General features: G+C 42.3%; 1 protein-coding gene across 1 annotated transcript; it reads right to left on the bottom strand.

The window, feature by feature from the left end:
* Positions 1-6,759: 6,759 nt before the first annotated feature.
* On the bottom strand, positions 6,760-13,857 carry LOC147606764 (uncharacterized). The gene is made up of 6 exons (XM_086791128.1): positions 13,733-13,857; positions 13,418-13,508; positions 10,548-10,646; positions 10,259-10,357; positions 7,553-7,866; positions 6,760-7,294 (listed from the first exon to the last, which is right to left on the bottom strand). The coding sequence occupies exons 1-6, from the start codon at positions 13,855-13,857 to the stop codon at positions 6,760-6,762; spliced, it is 1,263 nt and encodes a 420-aa protein (XP_086647254.1).
* Between the last annotated feature and the right edge of the window lie 1,765 nt (positions 13,858-15,622).

The raw sequence follows: 15,622 nt of genomic DNA, 5'->3' as shown, positions 1-15,622 counted from the left end.
CTTGTTGCTCACAACCCTGCTCGTGTGAAAATAAACAGCAACACATCACGACAAAACATAAACAAATCCTAAACCTATGATCATTACTCACATCAAGACAAAACATAGAAAAACCCTAAACATATGATAATTACTCACAAGAATTTGATGCCACTTCACATCAAGATAGCTATCTATGGTGCAGAGAAGAGAAAGTTTTGGTGAGAAAACGGGCATAACTCACAGACGTTTGTTCAAATGAGGTGAAATTTTAGGAGGAGAGAGCTATGGTGGAGAACAACATACCTATAAATTTTCATGAAGAAGGAACCAGAGTTGCTGCAGAAGATATGGCAAATTTGAATTCCGCCAAAAAAGGGAAAAATGCAAAGGTAGCGAAATGCAAAAGGAGGGAAAGTAAAAAGTGAAACATAAAAAATAGAAAAAAATGAAATTAGGTTTTCAAACTTTATCACAAGGTACATCTGACATGAAAGAATAGTTTGACATGAAATCTGACATTTCTCTAATTTTTTAAGATCTGGGCTCTATTATTTTATTGTCTTAAGAGATTTGGGCAAAGATATGACAAAAAGATCCATGTTAAATGGATCTAGAATCCTAGCTTTCTCATTGGTCAGGTCAATCTTTTTTTATTCACTCCTTAAGGGGAAAAATGGAGAGTCCATATTTCTCCTAATGGCACGTTTGTATCTTCCCCTTTATCTCTTAAATACACTAAAAAATTATTGGCTAATGACGCCATGGCTCCCTTGAACCATTTTCGGGGGTTTCATTGTAGTTGTTCCTCTTGGTCTTGCTGTTCCTCTTAGTCTTGCTGTTCTACCCTTCTTGGGTTTTCTTGCTCTTGGCACTCTTTTTCTTGGTCCAAGTTGTGCCTAAATTCTGACACTTGTTCCTGTTCGTGCGGGGTTGCAGAAGTTTCAGCACTGCCTTCTTGATTGTGAGACGGTGCGAGGCACTTCCGACTGCAAGCTTCCTAGAGGGTCTCTTGGAAGGCATTACTTTCCATCATTCTTAGATCCTAGAACATGTATGAAGCATGCTTAAAGCTATTTGGGTTGTATAGTGGGAAGCTCTCTGTATTGACTTCTCTGGGGAATTCCTTCCATGCTATTATTTCTCTTTAGACTTGTTCTGAGCCATGTGTTCCCCCAAGCAGAATTGCCAAGTGTTTCTCGTTGCTTTCCTTCACAACAGAAAGGTAAGACAATAGTCTGTGGTAGTAGACCCGTCAGGCGAGACACGCAATCACCCACCAGAGTTTCTGGGTACAAACACCAGCTCCCATATGGACACAACGTTACACTGATCATAATTCCATTGAGAAACCCTTCACTCTCACTCTCTCAGCTCTCACTCAGCACACTCCAATAAACATCTTACACCCTCGCTCATGAATTAACAACACAATGACATAACATGGATGCTTTCGACTTAGACATAGAAGTCATTTAGAACAACAATGAGATGGCAAGCTTACTCTTAAATAAATTCCATAGACATGATAGATCAATACAGAGCAATTGCCCAAAGTGTTAAAGTTTCCTGAGTACAATCCCACTCTCCAGCTTCATAGCATGACTGATGACCAATAGTTGAGAGCATACAACCATAGCACTCTTCCTCTATCTAAGTGTCTAACTCTATCATTGCATATCAGTGCACTATCCACTCGTCAACATACACACTGACTGGTTGCCCTTTTACATCAAGTCGTCTTGTTCTTGGCAACGGATCTTTGGTGGTTACTGTTCGTCACCTCCACACGTGTGATACCGAGGTGGTACTCACAACTTGGGGAGTGGGTTGCCCTTGTTGGATAAAGGTTCAGAGGATTTTACCTTCTTGGCATGGATCACATCCTTTCCATTATTCGGGGCATCCTTACTTGCTCTTATCAGTGCTACCAATTCCACAAGCTCTACCATATTAGCACTAGTCTCTGGTTTAGTGTTGTTTGCCTTTGTCTCTTCCTCTAACTTGTAGAAGGGGTAGGAAAATGCTTGGCAGTGTGGCCTTCTCCTTTACATCTTTCACATAGGGGTTCCACATAGGGCCTTCTCCTTTACATCTTTCACATAGGGGCTTGTGAAAAGATGCAAGGGGAAAGAGAGCTTGAGCTCTTGCAAGTACACATACACACTCACAAAACCCTAATAGAGAACACACACAGTGAGAGGTTGAAAATCTTCTTCTACTTCACTCAACACTCAATACACCATATACAAAGATAAGAGTACACACAATATGAAAGGTACTCAACCAAAATACATACAAGGGTTCTCTATAGTGTAAACCCAACTAAATGAGCTGGCGTTATAACTATGCCAGTCTCTAGAATGGCTGTCACACAACCTGTCATCCCACTGGCCGCATATCACCCAAGATCTCACCAACCATGCCAGTGGTATAAGTGTGGAGCCTATCCCCCAGGCGGGTCATCAATGTCCACCGCCTCACTAGATGAGCTCGATATCTCAACACTCTCCCTCGAGCTCAACTCCATCTCATGTACACAATGCTTTGGTGAAGATGTCAGCTACCTGATCCTGTGTGCTAACATAAACAAGGTCAAGGTCTCCTGCCAAGACCTTCTCTCTGACAAAATGGTAGTGGACCTCTATATGCTTCGTGCGAGCATGAAAAACTGGATTCCTGGCCAACTATATACTGCTAATGTTATCACAAAAAATGACAACTTGTCTATCCACTGATAGACCCAAATCTACAAGTAGCTTTCTCAACCAAGCTACCTCACATGCTGCCATAGCAACTCCTCTGTACTCGGTCTCTGTACTGGATAGAGCAACCGTAGGCTGCTTCTCATTGTTTCTGCTTGAGGATGCATAGTTGTTCTGCTGCACTTTCCCATTTTGCATGTCAGCCTGCTTCTTATAACATTCTGCCTGCACATGTCCAGGCTTACCACAATAAAAGCATTCACGTGCATCATTATATTGCCTTTGCCAATTTCCACGTCCTCTTTGACTCCCCCTGCCTCTGAATTTGCCTCTTCCACCTGTGTGTTGTTGATGTTGTTGTTGTCTATTCTGGGACTGTTGTTGTTTTTGCTGCTGCTGGCCATAATTTTGATTACCTGTTCAACCACCTCCTTGACCGCATCCACAGTCTCCTCTACCTCATCCTCTACTTGAACTTGTGTAGAAGGCATGTTGCTCTGAATTGTTTTTGTTTTGTGAAGACTGTTGGTCTTCACCCAAGCTCTTCTCTTCTATAATCAGCATAGACACCAAATCTGTAAAGTTGGGAATGTTTTCCCGAGTCTGAATAGACGTCTTGAATGCCTTGTATTATGGCCCGAGACCACGTAGACAGACTTCCACCTTATCATCATCATCTACTGACACACCAATAGATGCAAGGGATTCCACAATACCCTTTATCTTCAATGTATAGTCATTCACAGACATGCTCTTTTTCTCCACAATATGAAGTTCCTTCTTCAACTGTATATTACGTGCCTTGGTATTTGTTTCATAGAGTTTTACCAAGGTGTCCCACGCCTCCTTGGGGGACTTGGCATCCTGAATGTGCCCAATCATGGTGTCCTGTATACTAATGGAGAGCCAATACATAACTTTCCTGGCTCCTTGGTTCCAGTCTTTAAACTCTTTCACATCTGCAGAGCAGTCGGATTTATGTCCGGTATCTCCGGTGCCTCTTCATGCGCTCACCTTCAATAGCCCTTTCCCATCAGGAAATTCGTCAACCTGAACCTCCAAGCATGGAAGTTGTTCTTATCAAGCTTCTTAGCCACAATCTGGGTTATGCCATCATTTGACATCTTGCCAGACACACAATTTTACCAGAAACAGCACTCTGGTTTGTCCTGCACAAACTGCTATATTTCTGCAGCGGTACTGTAGTACTCTCAACAAATGTCACAACCAATGCCTTCAATATGCATACATACACCCAATGGCAACTGTTGACCTCTTTGCAGCACACACTGTGTCTGCACAGCCAATCTATCTTCCTGCAGTTCTTAAAATAGAGTTCTGCAGAGAATCGATGACTTACCCGCGATGCTCGAAATCGCCTATTTTTTGAAAAACGGAGGTCCAGACGGGCCCGAAACGTGTTTTCTGCCTAAAAAATGTAGTCCGATAGGATAGTATAGTTACCCTATAGCTTTACTCCCGCGAAGAAAGCTCCTCAATCAGAGATCGTTTGCCGGTGCCTCCCGTAGAGCTCCCAACAAGGGTGTAGTCACCAACACAAATAGGGAAGAGTAGTTGAATCTCTTACCCTCGTACCGCTTCCTGTGGTTCTCTTGCTTGCAGCTCAGCCCTTAGCACGAAACACTCACAAAACCCTAATAGAGAACACACACAGTGAGAGGCTAAAAATCTTCTTCTACTTCACTCAACACTCAACACACCATATACAAAGATAAGAGTACACACAATATGAAAGGTACTCAACCAAAATACATACAAGGGTTCTCTATAGGGTTCTCTATAGTATGAACCCAACTAAATGAGCTGGAGCTTTAACTATGCCAGTCTCTAGAATGGCTGTCACACAGCCTGTCATCCCACTGGCCGCATATCATCCAAGATCTCACCAACCATGCTAGTGGTGTAAGTGTGGGGCCTATCCCCCAGACGGGTCATCAGTGTCCACCGTCTCACTAGATGAGCTCGATATCTCAATAGCTTGTATCCTTGCTGCTTCCTAGGATTAGGATAGTTTGGAGATATATGTCCTTTATCTCCACACCTATAACACTCCATTTAGCTTCTTTTATTAGTATCTTGAAATTTCCCTCCAAAGATTTGTGAGAAGGAAATCTTTGAAGACTGAAGTTGGGACTCTAGGTACTATATCATGGGTGGTCATTTTGGATTCTAGAAGGTTGAGCCTATCCTTTTCCTCCTCCTTTCTTATTTCATGCATTTTCTTTTAGGAAAAAATGTCTTCAGTATGGTTTTTCCTAAGGCAATATGAGCAAAAAGCTCCTAGAATTATTAGCTTCCGGGTGGATTTAGTGGCCAAGTGTCCTATCTAGTGGCATTTCCAATACCATGTGTTAGCCTTGAAGTTGTTGCTAACTAGTCTTGAGGGTTCAAGGAAGTGGAAAAGTTAACACTTACTAATTGCATTAGCTCCATCATTGCATTTATGAACTCTTCCTTCATGTTGGCCAAGGAGGTGGCTAGGTAGTCTTTAATGTTCTCTTGTGATACACTCGTAGGGGGTAGGACTCTAGGGATTCTCCATGGTGGTGACTGCATACACTGGATGGGAAGGATGAGGGTTCCTTGGTATATCTGACTTTGCTAGTGTATAGGACCCAATTGTTGATTCCAGGAAGATTGGTTTCATTGTGACTATGGGGATGCTACTTGTGACTATGGGTATCTGACTTTGCTAGGGTGTAGGACCCTGTTGTTGATTCTAGGAAGATTGGTTTCATTGTGATTATGGGGATGCTACTTGTGACTATGGGTATCTGACTTTGCTAGGGTGTAGGACCCTGTTGTTGATTCTAGGAAGATTGGTTGGGGCTGGGTTGCTATATTCCAACTATAGAAAGAGGCATGGGGCGGTTGTACTTGAGCTTGCTCAAACCTTGAAACCATTATCGGGTTGGCATTAGTAGCAACACTCCTCTTCCTCTATTGACTGCCAGGAGTTTGTGAGAGTGTCAACATCATCATATAACTTGGTGGTTGTTATTGCCTCTTGAAAAGTACAATGCCTTTCTAGTTCAACAAAATTCCTTATCATTGGGTCTAGCCATCTTAAGAATATTCCTTTCTAGATGTCGTCATCTAAGTTGTGATTCCCTCATCTCTTTAGAATTGAGTCGATTAGAGAAACATAGGATTGTATCCTTTCCCCTTCTAACTACACTAGGTTCATAAATTCATCTCTCATTCTATCCATAAATCCTTCGCTCCAAAAATGTGTTAAGAACTCTTGTTTCAAGTCACCCCAATTACCAAAATTAATCTTACATTTTTTCACCTCTCATACTATTGAAATGCTATCCCTTTCAGAGTGGTGGGGAATATGGCTAGATTGTTTTGGAATTATCTAAGCCTCACTGGTGTAGGTTGTGTCTAGGTTGCTTTGGTTTGAACACCCTCTTAGGTGTGAATGCTCCTTATTAAGGGTTAGGTCAAAAGACAAGGCCTTAGTGCCTATAAATACAGAGTACATGGTGTGAGTTTTATGATTCATAATACAATCATTGTGTTCATTTGCGATCTCTCTCTCTCTCTCTCTCTCTCACTTGAGCGCTCTCTCTCTCTCTCTCTCTCTCTCTCTCTCTCTCTCTCTCTCTCTAGCCGTGGTCACCATTACCATGGCTTGAGCTTCCATCTTCATTTCCACTCTCACCCCTTGTGAGATCATGCCACCATGTTTTCCAACATGGTATCAGAGCCACTACCTTCACCTTGATCCTTTCGTCCCATCATACTCCCAACTACCTAGCCTGCTCAATGTATTTTGGATGTGTTTTTGAATTGTTGCAAAGCCTTGATGTATTAAAAGGAAAACATGTATTCTTATCATCTTGATACAAGCATGCTAAAAGAGAGAGCATCTCGAAGGTTTCATTAACATTGAAACGACACGGTGAATTCGATAGTATAGATTAGAAGCGTCCATTGATACTCGGTTTAAACAATTTGATAGGGTAACACAGAACACGAAGGCCGCCTGCAGAAACAATAGGGAGCTCATGTGGCTGTTAGATCTAAGGAGAGTGAAGATGTTAACCAATTAATCATGTAGTATTTTGGGGTGGCTATCACGGTAAGTGCCTCCGAGGCGGTCGCACCAGGTGAAGTAGAGGGACCTGTTGAAGCGAGGGTCAAGGTGGTGGATGTAGTGGTGGATGGGCCTTTGCGCGAGGGGCGTGAGGAGGAGCCCGAGGGACGCCGGCACGTACACCCATGCGGGCAGGCTGTAGCCGCAGTGGCCCATCATGTCCACGTTGTTGACCGCCCATGTGGCCAGCACAATGTGAAAAGGGTTCCAATCTCCCGCGCAGTAGAGCCAAAGCATAACCATGGAGTAGAAGGGCGTGAAAGAGACGGCAATGTCCAGAATTTCACCGTAGGCCGTGCTGAACACAGTGATGTCCCCGCCCGTTGTGTGATGCAGCTGGTGCACTAGCCGGTACGCACCTTTGAAGCGGTGCAGATTCGAGTGAACGACCCAAAAGTAGGCGTCATGCAGGACCATCAAAACCCATGTGAACAGAAGCCCTCCTGTTATGTCCACAGAAGCACGGCAATTGCGAAAGTAGGTATCCCTGCAAGATTGAACGATAACGCATCATCATCATAGGGTAAACTTCTGCAGATTATCTCAAAAAGGGAAGGATTGATATCTCGTAGTAAACTATGCTCATCTCAATATAGCTCTTCATGGACATGCAACGACACAGGTTATTTCATGAGGTAATGGTGTTCTAGAACTTCGACGGAGATATCTGATTAACGGACATGCATCTCATCGCGTGATTACCATGTAGCCATGCAACAAGTAACCTGCAAGCTAATTAGCTTACCTCCCAGCAAACATTATTGCAGCCAACGGCATGGGTGCGATCGAGACCGACATGAAGTCCTCCTTGGAGACTGTGAGCCTAGTGACTGGTATCGACGGCGCCAGCCTCCTGACGAGGCCCTTGGCCTCCAGATAACCTAGCAGCTTGAACCACGCATACTCCATGCTCACATGCAGCAATCCGAACATGATCCCACCCACTACTCCCGCAACGAAGCACACTAGTACGTTCTGAGCAAGGCCTACGTTCTCGACGAGCTCCATAAACCTGCTCATGCTGCGCTTGCAAGAGTGCCAGGCAACACCGAGAAGAATCTGCCGCAACGAGAGCCCCAAAAAACGGCTATCCATCGCAAGATGTCTGGACGCTAACTTGGCGGTTCCGTTTGCCGTAGCATGGAGGCCACCTGGTGCAAATCTCCACGAATTGCGTCCACGTGGACATTCTCTGCGATCGTCACATACCATAACTGAAATACTTTTACATAAATGTAATTATGGATCACAAAAAAAAGGCATAAGAAATGTTCTTGGCTCTATATGGACGTTTTTTGCAATTACGTTTAAGTTGGGGGTTGTAGACCACATTCGTTATTGTAAGGTCCCCGCCCCTAGCTTGGCCAAGGGGACCCTTTCAATAGGGGGCCAAGTCCCCTGGTCTTCGATTGTTTGACGAAACCTCGATCTCTCGGAAATACGAGGATACGAGCAAACAAAGGGACCTAACTCTATCTTGCACAAGAAACATAATCATTCTAACAAGAATCCATTCCCCCAGTCAAATAACGCTCAATGTCTGTTATCGAGGATGTAACAAGTCCGCACTTGGTTCATAGAAACCAATGCCTTTTTCTTCTTTTCGTTACGAGAGGCACGACCGCCAGCTCGTTCCTCTAAAATGGAACTTGTTCAGGGCCCTATTTTTACTATGGATCGTAATTAAATAAATCTATTGAAAAGTTACTCGACTCATCGGGTCCAATCATCCATAGGATGGCACCGTCAGGCATCTATCCACCCACTTTTCACCCACTCACCCATTCATTTTTGTTATCTAATTAGATCCTACCACACTGTGAAACATATAAAAAAAGGTTCTTTAATTAAAGAGGTTCCACAATGTTCCTTTAAACAGCCTTTGAAAACAATAATATTTACATCAAACAATTTTTAAAGTAAAATGTTGATAATCTAATGAATTTATTTTCAAAATCTTATTGTAAAAGTAAAGATAGGTTTTAAAGGAAATTTAAATGACTTTGCTAAAAACGTGAATTGTTGGCTAAAGTCAACCGATACCTCCATCATTGATAGTGTAGTTTAAATAATCTGGCAAGAAACAATTTAACACTCCAAAAACATGTGAATCTATATAGTTTTCTATGCATGTGAAATATAAACTTGTTAATTTAAAGTGAAATATTCAAGAAGGATAAAAATAACAACTAAGGCTATAATTTAAGAGTTGTTATTTCAATACTACTAGAGACAACAATTCATGAGAAACTTGTCATCAGAAAATAAAAATATAAAGTGATTATTTGATATCAAAGTTGGAGAAACTTACCTTGAGTTTAAAAGCTGTTTGCCAGGGGTGGCAGAGTCTCATCTATATTATTGGCTGGCCTTACACCTCCCTTGACCCATTCTTTTACATATGTCCATAAGGTGGGTGAATTGTGTAACAGTTGCCCCAAGGGCATCTAGACAGGTGTGGATAGTATAGCTACGAGGCTTCCTATATCCCTGGGTTCCTTGGATATAGAGGGTTCTTCCCATGTAGGTGTCTCGTATTCTTCCATGGGGAAGGAATGAATAGATCCCCCGAACTCATTTTCTTCAAACATTCTAGACATTGTGTTTGTTTGGGAGTCCTCTTCTGTTTCTTCTGAAATCGGGGCTGTCATGTTCAAGACCCTATTCCGGGGTAGTTCATCTCGAGGATAGATGGTATCCCTTACTCGACTGGCCCTTGGCTTAGTGTCATGAAGTTGGTGCTCTTCGACTAAGGCCTTGGCATCTTCTAGCTTCCTTATTTCTTCGTCGACATTGGGATATTCACCAACCCCCTTTGGAGTTGTTGGTTGTTCTCCTTGCTTTCCCTCGTCTAGTCCTCCAAGGTTGATCCCTTGACCCCCTTCTTCCTTTGATTGTGTGGATCCGGTATCAATTGTATCTTCTTCGGATCCGTCTTGGATTGTAACCCCTGTGTCCACCTTTCCTAATTTCTTCACTCTTCTCTTGCTGCCAGATCTGGAAATAGTCGCATTTGCCTGGTTCCTTCCCTTATCTCCTAATTGAGCTTGAGCTCGTGTTAGGACATTGAGTGGTGTGATCTTCCTAGATTGTACACTAATGGTATGGATGGTGGCCTGATTAGCAATAGAAGCAAAACCACTTGTTTGGTAGGGATAATCTTTGATCAAATGATCAATTCCACTAAATGTGGAATTGATCAAATGATCAATTCCACATTTAGTGCAGGTGAGCACCGGCATGTCATTGGGCGTGGTCGCCACTTGTTGTGGTTCGTGTGTATGATTCATATTCTTGTTTGGGCACTCGGCTACTCGATGTGGCCCACCGTCAGCCATAGCATTCTAAAGGTCCTCTTCTCATATTTGAGTTTATTTCCTTGCCCTTCCACTGTACCGTGGTTTGAAACACAGGTACTAGCGTGTTATTCTATAGGACGTAGTATTCAGACCTCACCCATGTCCTTGTAGTATTCCCCGCTAAGTTCTAATTCCCGCACCAGTTCAACATCTTCTGATGGCTCTTCAATCACTACTTGATTGAAGAGCCACTGTACAGTGGTTCGTGTGTATGATTCATATTCTTGTTTGGGCACTCGGCTACTCGATGTGGCCCACCGCCAACCATAGCATTGTAAAGGTCCTCTTCTCATATTTGAGTTTATTTCCTTGGCCTTCCACTATACCGTGGTTTGAAACACAGGTACTAGCGTGTTATTCTATAGGACATAGTATTCAGACCTCACCCATGTCCTCGTAGTATTCCCCGCTAAGTTCTAATTCCCGCACCAGTTCAACATCTTCTGATGGCTCTTCAATCACTACTTGATTGAAGAGCCACTGTACAGTGGTTCGTGTGTATGATTCATATTCTTGTTTGGGCACTTGGCTACTCGATATGGCCCACCGCCAACCATAGCATTGTAAAGGTCCTCTTCTCATATTTGAGTTTATTTCCTTGCCCTTCCACTATACCGTGGTTTGAAACACAGGTACTAGCGTGTTATTCTATAGGACATAGTATTCAGACCTCACCCATGTCCTCGTAGTATTCCCCACTAAGTTCTGATTCCCGTGCCAGTTCAACATCTTCTGATGGCTCTTCAATCACTACTTGATTGATCTTAGCCTATGGTGGTTGTGGCAGTAGAACTAGTGGTGGCAAGGGTGAAGCGTCTTGTAGCCAGAACATCCCCCTAGGTAAGTAGGAAGAGTTGGGTTGTCCAGCAGTGGCAATGATCAGCATAGGTGGTGTCAGCAAATCCAATGGGGCTCTATTTTGCTGGTAGTTGTGCCACATTTTGAAACCTTGGAAATCTACACATTGACGTGTCATGATTTTCCAATTTTACACAGTGTGCACAATAAAGTAATGGTCTTGCCCTTAACTTTGGACATTCGGGGTTGGTATGATTTAGTTTGCACATGGAGTACCACGCCAATTCTCTTGCAGGGGTAAAGGTTACTATGCCCATGCCCCGACATCTCTCTTCCTTCCCTCACCTTTAATTTTTCTAAGATGGCATTACTGAGCTCATCCACAGTCATATGTCCGACTTGCTTACTTCGAGTTCCAATTTCTTGGTGACTCAAGACACGCGAAGTCGTGGTTGCTGCATATGTTTTAACATCTTTAGGTTGTGGCAATTCTAACATATTATCTTCATATTCGATTGCCAATTTGTAGCATGCATCACGAGTAGCTGGCCGGGCTAGTACTAGGTAATCATGCATTTTATGGTCCCTAACCCCTCTCCTGAAACAAGGTAACAATTGATCATTTGCAACCTTTCCCGAAGTTTGCATCTTGAATTTAAGTGCTTCAAGGGCGAGAGACATAGTCTCTCCATTGACTCATCTTCCTTTTGTTTGATGTTATGTAGTTGTGCCATAGGGCTCCATTTGTCACCACTATGGGAAAAACTAGGCACAAAAACATGTCCTAGCTGCACTTCCCACATCTCGTTTAATTCGAGGGGTGCCAGTATTTGACAGCCTAGAATTCAATGCTTGGAATGGCACTTCTTGTCTTGGACCGAGTCCAACACTAGAAAAAGGACCCATGCCCGCAGATTGCGCTTCTTCATCATAACTACTTTGGAGACCAAAAAATCCCTAGGCAATATCAATGATCCCCTGGACTTGGTTGGGGAGTGTGGTTTATCTTCTTCCCCAAACCCAGTGTATCTCAGCCCTTCTTCCATGGATTCTTCACTACTAGTTTCCGCGGTGGTCAAGTTTCTCAAAACACTCAAGTGTGTGCTTGTGGAATGTCCTGATCCCACACTTCTTGGTAGGAAGTTCCTGGATGATTTGATGCACTATCGTCAGGCGTAAGATCATCTCCGATGAGTTTTCCAGATCTTAAGTGCATATATGTATGATTTGATAAGCTATTAATCAACCCAAATTGATTCAATTTCTAATTCTATCGCTCAGGCATGAATTAGCAGAGAATGTTTCATGTCGTGAAACAACAGGATTTGTTTCACGTCGTGAAACTGTAGGAAATTCAGTCAAATCCCCTTTCCTTAGACGACCCTCACAGCGTTAGTATTGTCAATCCGTCAGTTTGGCCTTCACGTGAACCTGTAGGATTTCTTTCATGTCGTGAAACAGTAAGTGTTTCACGCCATGAACCGCTTCAAAAATGGTTCACGCCATGAAAGGTTTACTGCACTTTCACGTGCTCCAAATTTTGGTGGTTTGCACCGTGTCAGAGGTGTCAGGATAAGGGTTTCTATTTTTGGAATGTAATCTCGTGATTTTCGATGAAAATCCCGACACTGATTTTGTTGAGCGATTCACAGCATCAAACTACAGGGTGGTTTGCACCGTGTCAGAGGTGTCAGGATAAGGGTTTCTATATTTGGAATGTAATCTCGTGATTTTTGATGAAAATCTCGGCACTGATTTCGTTGAGCAATTTGCGGCATAAAACTGCAGGGTGCCAAAAATGTTATGGACTTCCACACCTCCAAGCGAGTACTCTACACATTCACCTAATGGATAAGCAATAGAACACAACCGTCATGGGGTACTTACCAATGCTTCGATCTCGAGTCCCTTGAGGTCAAAGTACCTACATGCAATTTTTGTTGTTTACCCTGGAGCTGTGCCTTGCATAGTCAAACCCATATGGAAGCAAGCACCTTAGTGATTGTTATCTTGATAGTTTTGAAGAAGAGGTCCTCAATGCTATGGGAGAATCTTTTGTCCTTGTTTATTAGCTCCCACTTTTGCCACTTTCTGGTAATTTTGGTTTGCCAATTCGTGGTGCTTTCTTTTCTAGCCAAAAAAAGAGTGGGAAATGATAGCTCCTCACAATATTCATCAACAAATAAGCTGATTGGGCTAAAACCCTCGGATGGAGCAACATTTGTGATCGAGTTATTATGCTCCACAACTTGTTGTGCATAGTAAATGCCATGCAAAAGAGTGTTTGTCTTGATGGAATTAATGTTCTCCTCATTGCTTTCATGCTCAAGTGTCTAGTTTAGAGCAGCATTAAAAGGGCTTTCCCATGATGTATTGGTTGAGACACCATTCTCTATATACATGGGTGTTTTTGTTAATTCATTGAGAGCTTGCAACACAAGAATTGGGCATACCATACCACTAATGAATGCATGGTTATTATCCATTTTGTGCTTGATCTGAACTATGGTCGATGCTTTCTCGTCTATAAATCGAGACAAGCACCTTTGGATTTTAGTAAGGTCCATCATTACATTAACTACACTCTCACGTTAGCCGTATTGGCCCTCATAGAATAGCTCCCTGATCTGTGCAAATGGAATGTGCATGGATACTAGGCATGCCTCAATTGCATTCAACTTTGAAACAATAGGAATTATGTTATTAAAGGTATTGTTTCCTATCACACAACAAAGGGCTATTGTACTAGCATTGTAGCTATAGCACACCTTCCAACTTGCATGGAGCTTGCATCAATAGGTTTGTCATGCACCCTTTTCAAAGCACAAAGGGTGTTGATACCAAGAGAAGTCTCAATGGTGACAACTGCTTTTGAAACAGCAAGACATGGCATGACTCGCATGCAAAGCTCAGTGTGTGCTATTTCTGCAAAGTATTTTTTGTGGGAGGAAGTCTTGCATGGACGATCGCCTGAGTCTCTTAGAGATTTACGCATATTGTATATCTTATATTGTATTTGTTTACATGAGTGCAATATATCACCAACCAAGCCAATATATTTTGCAGCAACTTGTGGTGCAATCAAGCTTGGGAAATCAACACAAGCAATCTTTTCAGCACAGACACTTTTTGTTCATCCCACATGCATCTCTTACACTTTAGAGTGTCTATTTATTGTGGATATGTAAAGATACCGTCATGTGGATCAATCACAAGAAAAGTATGCAAGCTACTATTTTCCTGCTTGTGTAAGCCCAATGATAATTTGAGTGCTTAACTCAACACCATTGTAGAGGAGAATATGACAAGACTTCTCAAAAACTTGACATACGATTTGAACCAAGTTCACTATCAACAATTTTGATGTCCCATTCGTTTCTAGAATCATTCCTACTAAGGATCTTTTAATTGATGATGTGGATACTTGTGAGACTTGTGAGCTACATTTTATTTGGAAAAATTCATCCACACCTTCATTACTATGTCATTACTTTTGAGCAGCTCATTACAAACAACATCTAAAGCATGTTCCTTCAATGTATGATGTGAGAGATTGAACTTGAATATTGATAACAACGCGAGTAAAAACATCATGGTTATTAGGATTAGCTACATAAGGGCCACATCTCTCCCTAACATGGCTATAAAAATATTATCATATATTGATCTGCCCTTAATAAACCCATGTTGTTTCTTGGAGATGACTTCTGGTCTTATAGATGTATCATGTTGCAATTGAAAAGGATTATGATAGGGTTCATTTGTCTTTTGTTACAAAAGTAATGGAAAAACTTGGATTTGGAACTAAAATGGCAATATATATTTACACTCTGACTTAGAGTGGGCATTCTAATGTCCTATCGAATGGGAGGATTGTTGGGGGGTTTGAAGTAAATAGATATGTGTGGCAAGGATGCCCTCTTGCCCTCCTCTTATTTGCTATTGCTTTCCATCCCCTGATGGTGGCTCTAGAAGATGCCTATAGAAAATGGAGTCTCACTAGACTGAAGTTGAGATACAGTGAGTATCATGGCAACATCATGGCAACATCATGGCAACTCAACCTTCTTTCTCAAAATAGGGCGCTGAGAGCTCCACGATTCACCTCCCACAACCATAGCCAATTCCACACAACTCCTACTCTTTTAATATCTAAAATTCCCTTCACATGTGTCCAGCCACTTTAACTAGTGTCCAACCACTCTTAAGTCTGTTAATCGGTCATATTAGCTGCCCTAAACCTCGCCCATGCCTTGTACGAATGGTTGAGCTCTCTAGGCTCCTAGTATTACCATTGTCGTGACATTACTCCCTCCTTACGACGAGGAGTTTTTTTCCTCAAAAATGAAATTCAAAACCTCTGTCTAAGTGTGCTTACCTTTTCCCAAGTAGAACCTTCTTCTGGCCTATCCTTCCACTTAACTAAACACTCTTGTCGACAGAGTGTCGAGTCCTTTTCTCTTGGAAATCCAATAGTTTTTCTGGTTCATGTGGTAAGGATGGGGGTTCAATAAGTTCTACTAAGATCTTTTGAGATTGACGAGATTATCGTCATCACCCAATTTCTTTTTCAGTCTACTGGCATGAAAAACTAGATGAACTTTAGAGCTTTCTGGTAAAGCTAGCTTATAAGCAACACTACCTACTTTTTTTAGTAT

Source organism: Cibotium barometz, chromosome 56 (genome assembly GCF_041138505.1).
Source record: "Cibotium barometz isolate CiBa-2024 chromosome 56, ASM4113850v1, whole genome shotgun sequence".
Classification (NCBI taxonomy): Eukaryota; Viridiplantae; Streptophyta; class Polypodiopsida; order Cyatheales; family Cibotiaceae; genus Cibotium; species Cibotium barometz.
The sequence above is the reverse complement of the archived record's forward strand: the minus strand, read 5'-3'. Positions and strand labels throughout refer to the sequence as shown.

Coding starts and splice junctions, on each gene's coding strand:
- LOC147606764 (XM_086791128.1), bottom strand. CDS start 13,857: ATGCCATGTCTTGCTGTTTCAAAAGCAGTTGTCACCATTGAGACTTCT. Junction 13,509..13,732: donor AGCTCCATGCAAGTTGGAAG/GTGTGCTATAGC, acceptor TAAAATCCAAAG/GTGCTTGTCTCGATTTATAG. Junction 10,358..10,547: donor ACTACGAGGACATGGGTGAG/GTCTGAATACTA, acceptor ACCACTGTACAG/TGGCTCTTCAATCAAGTAGT.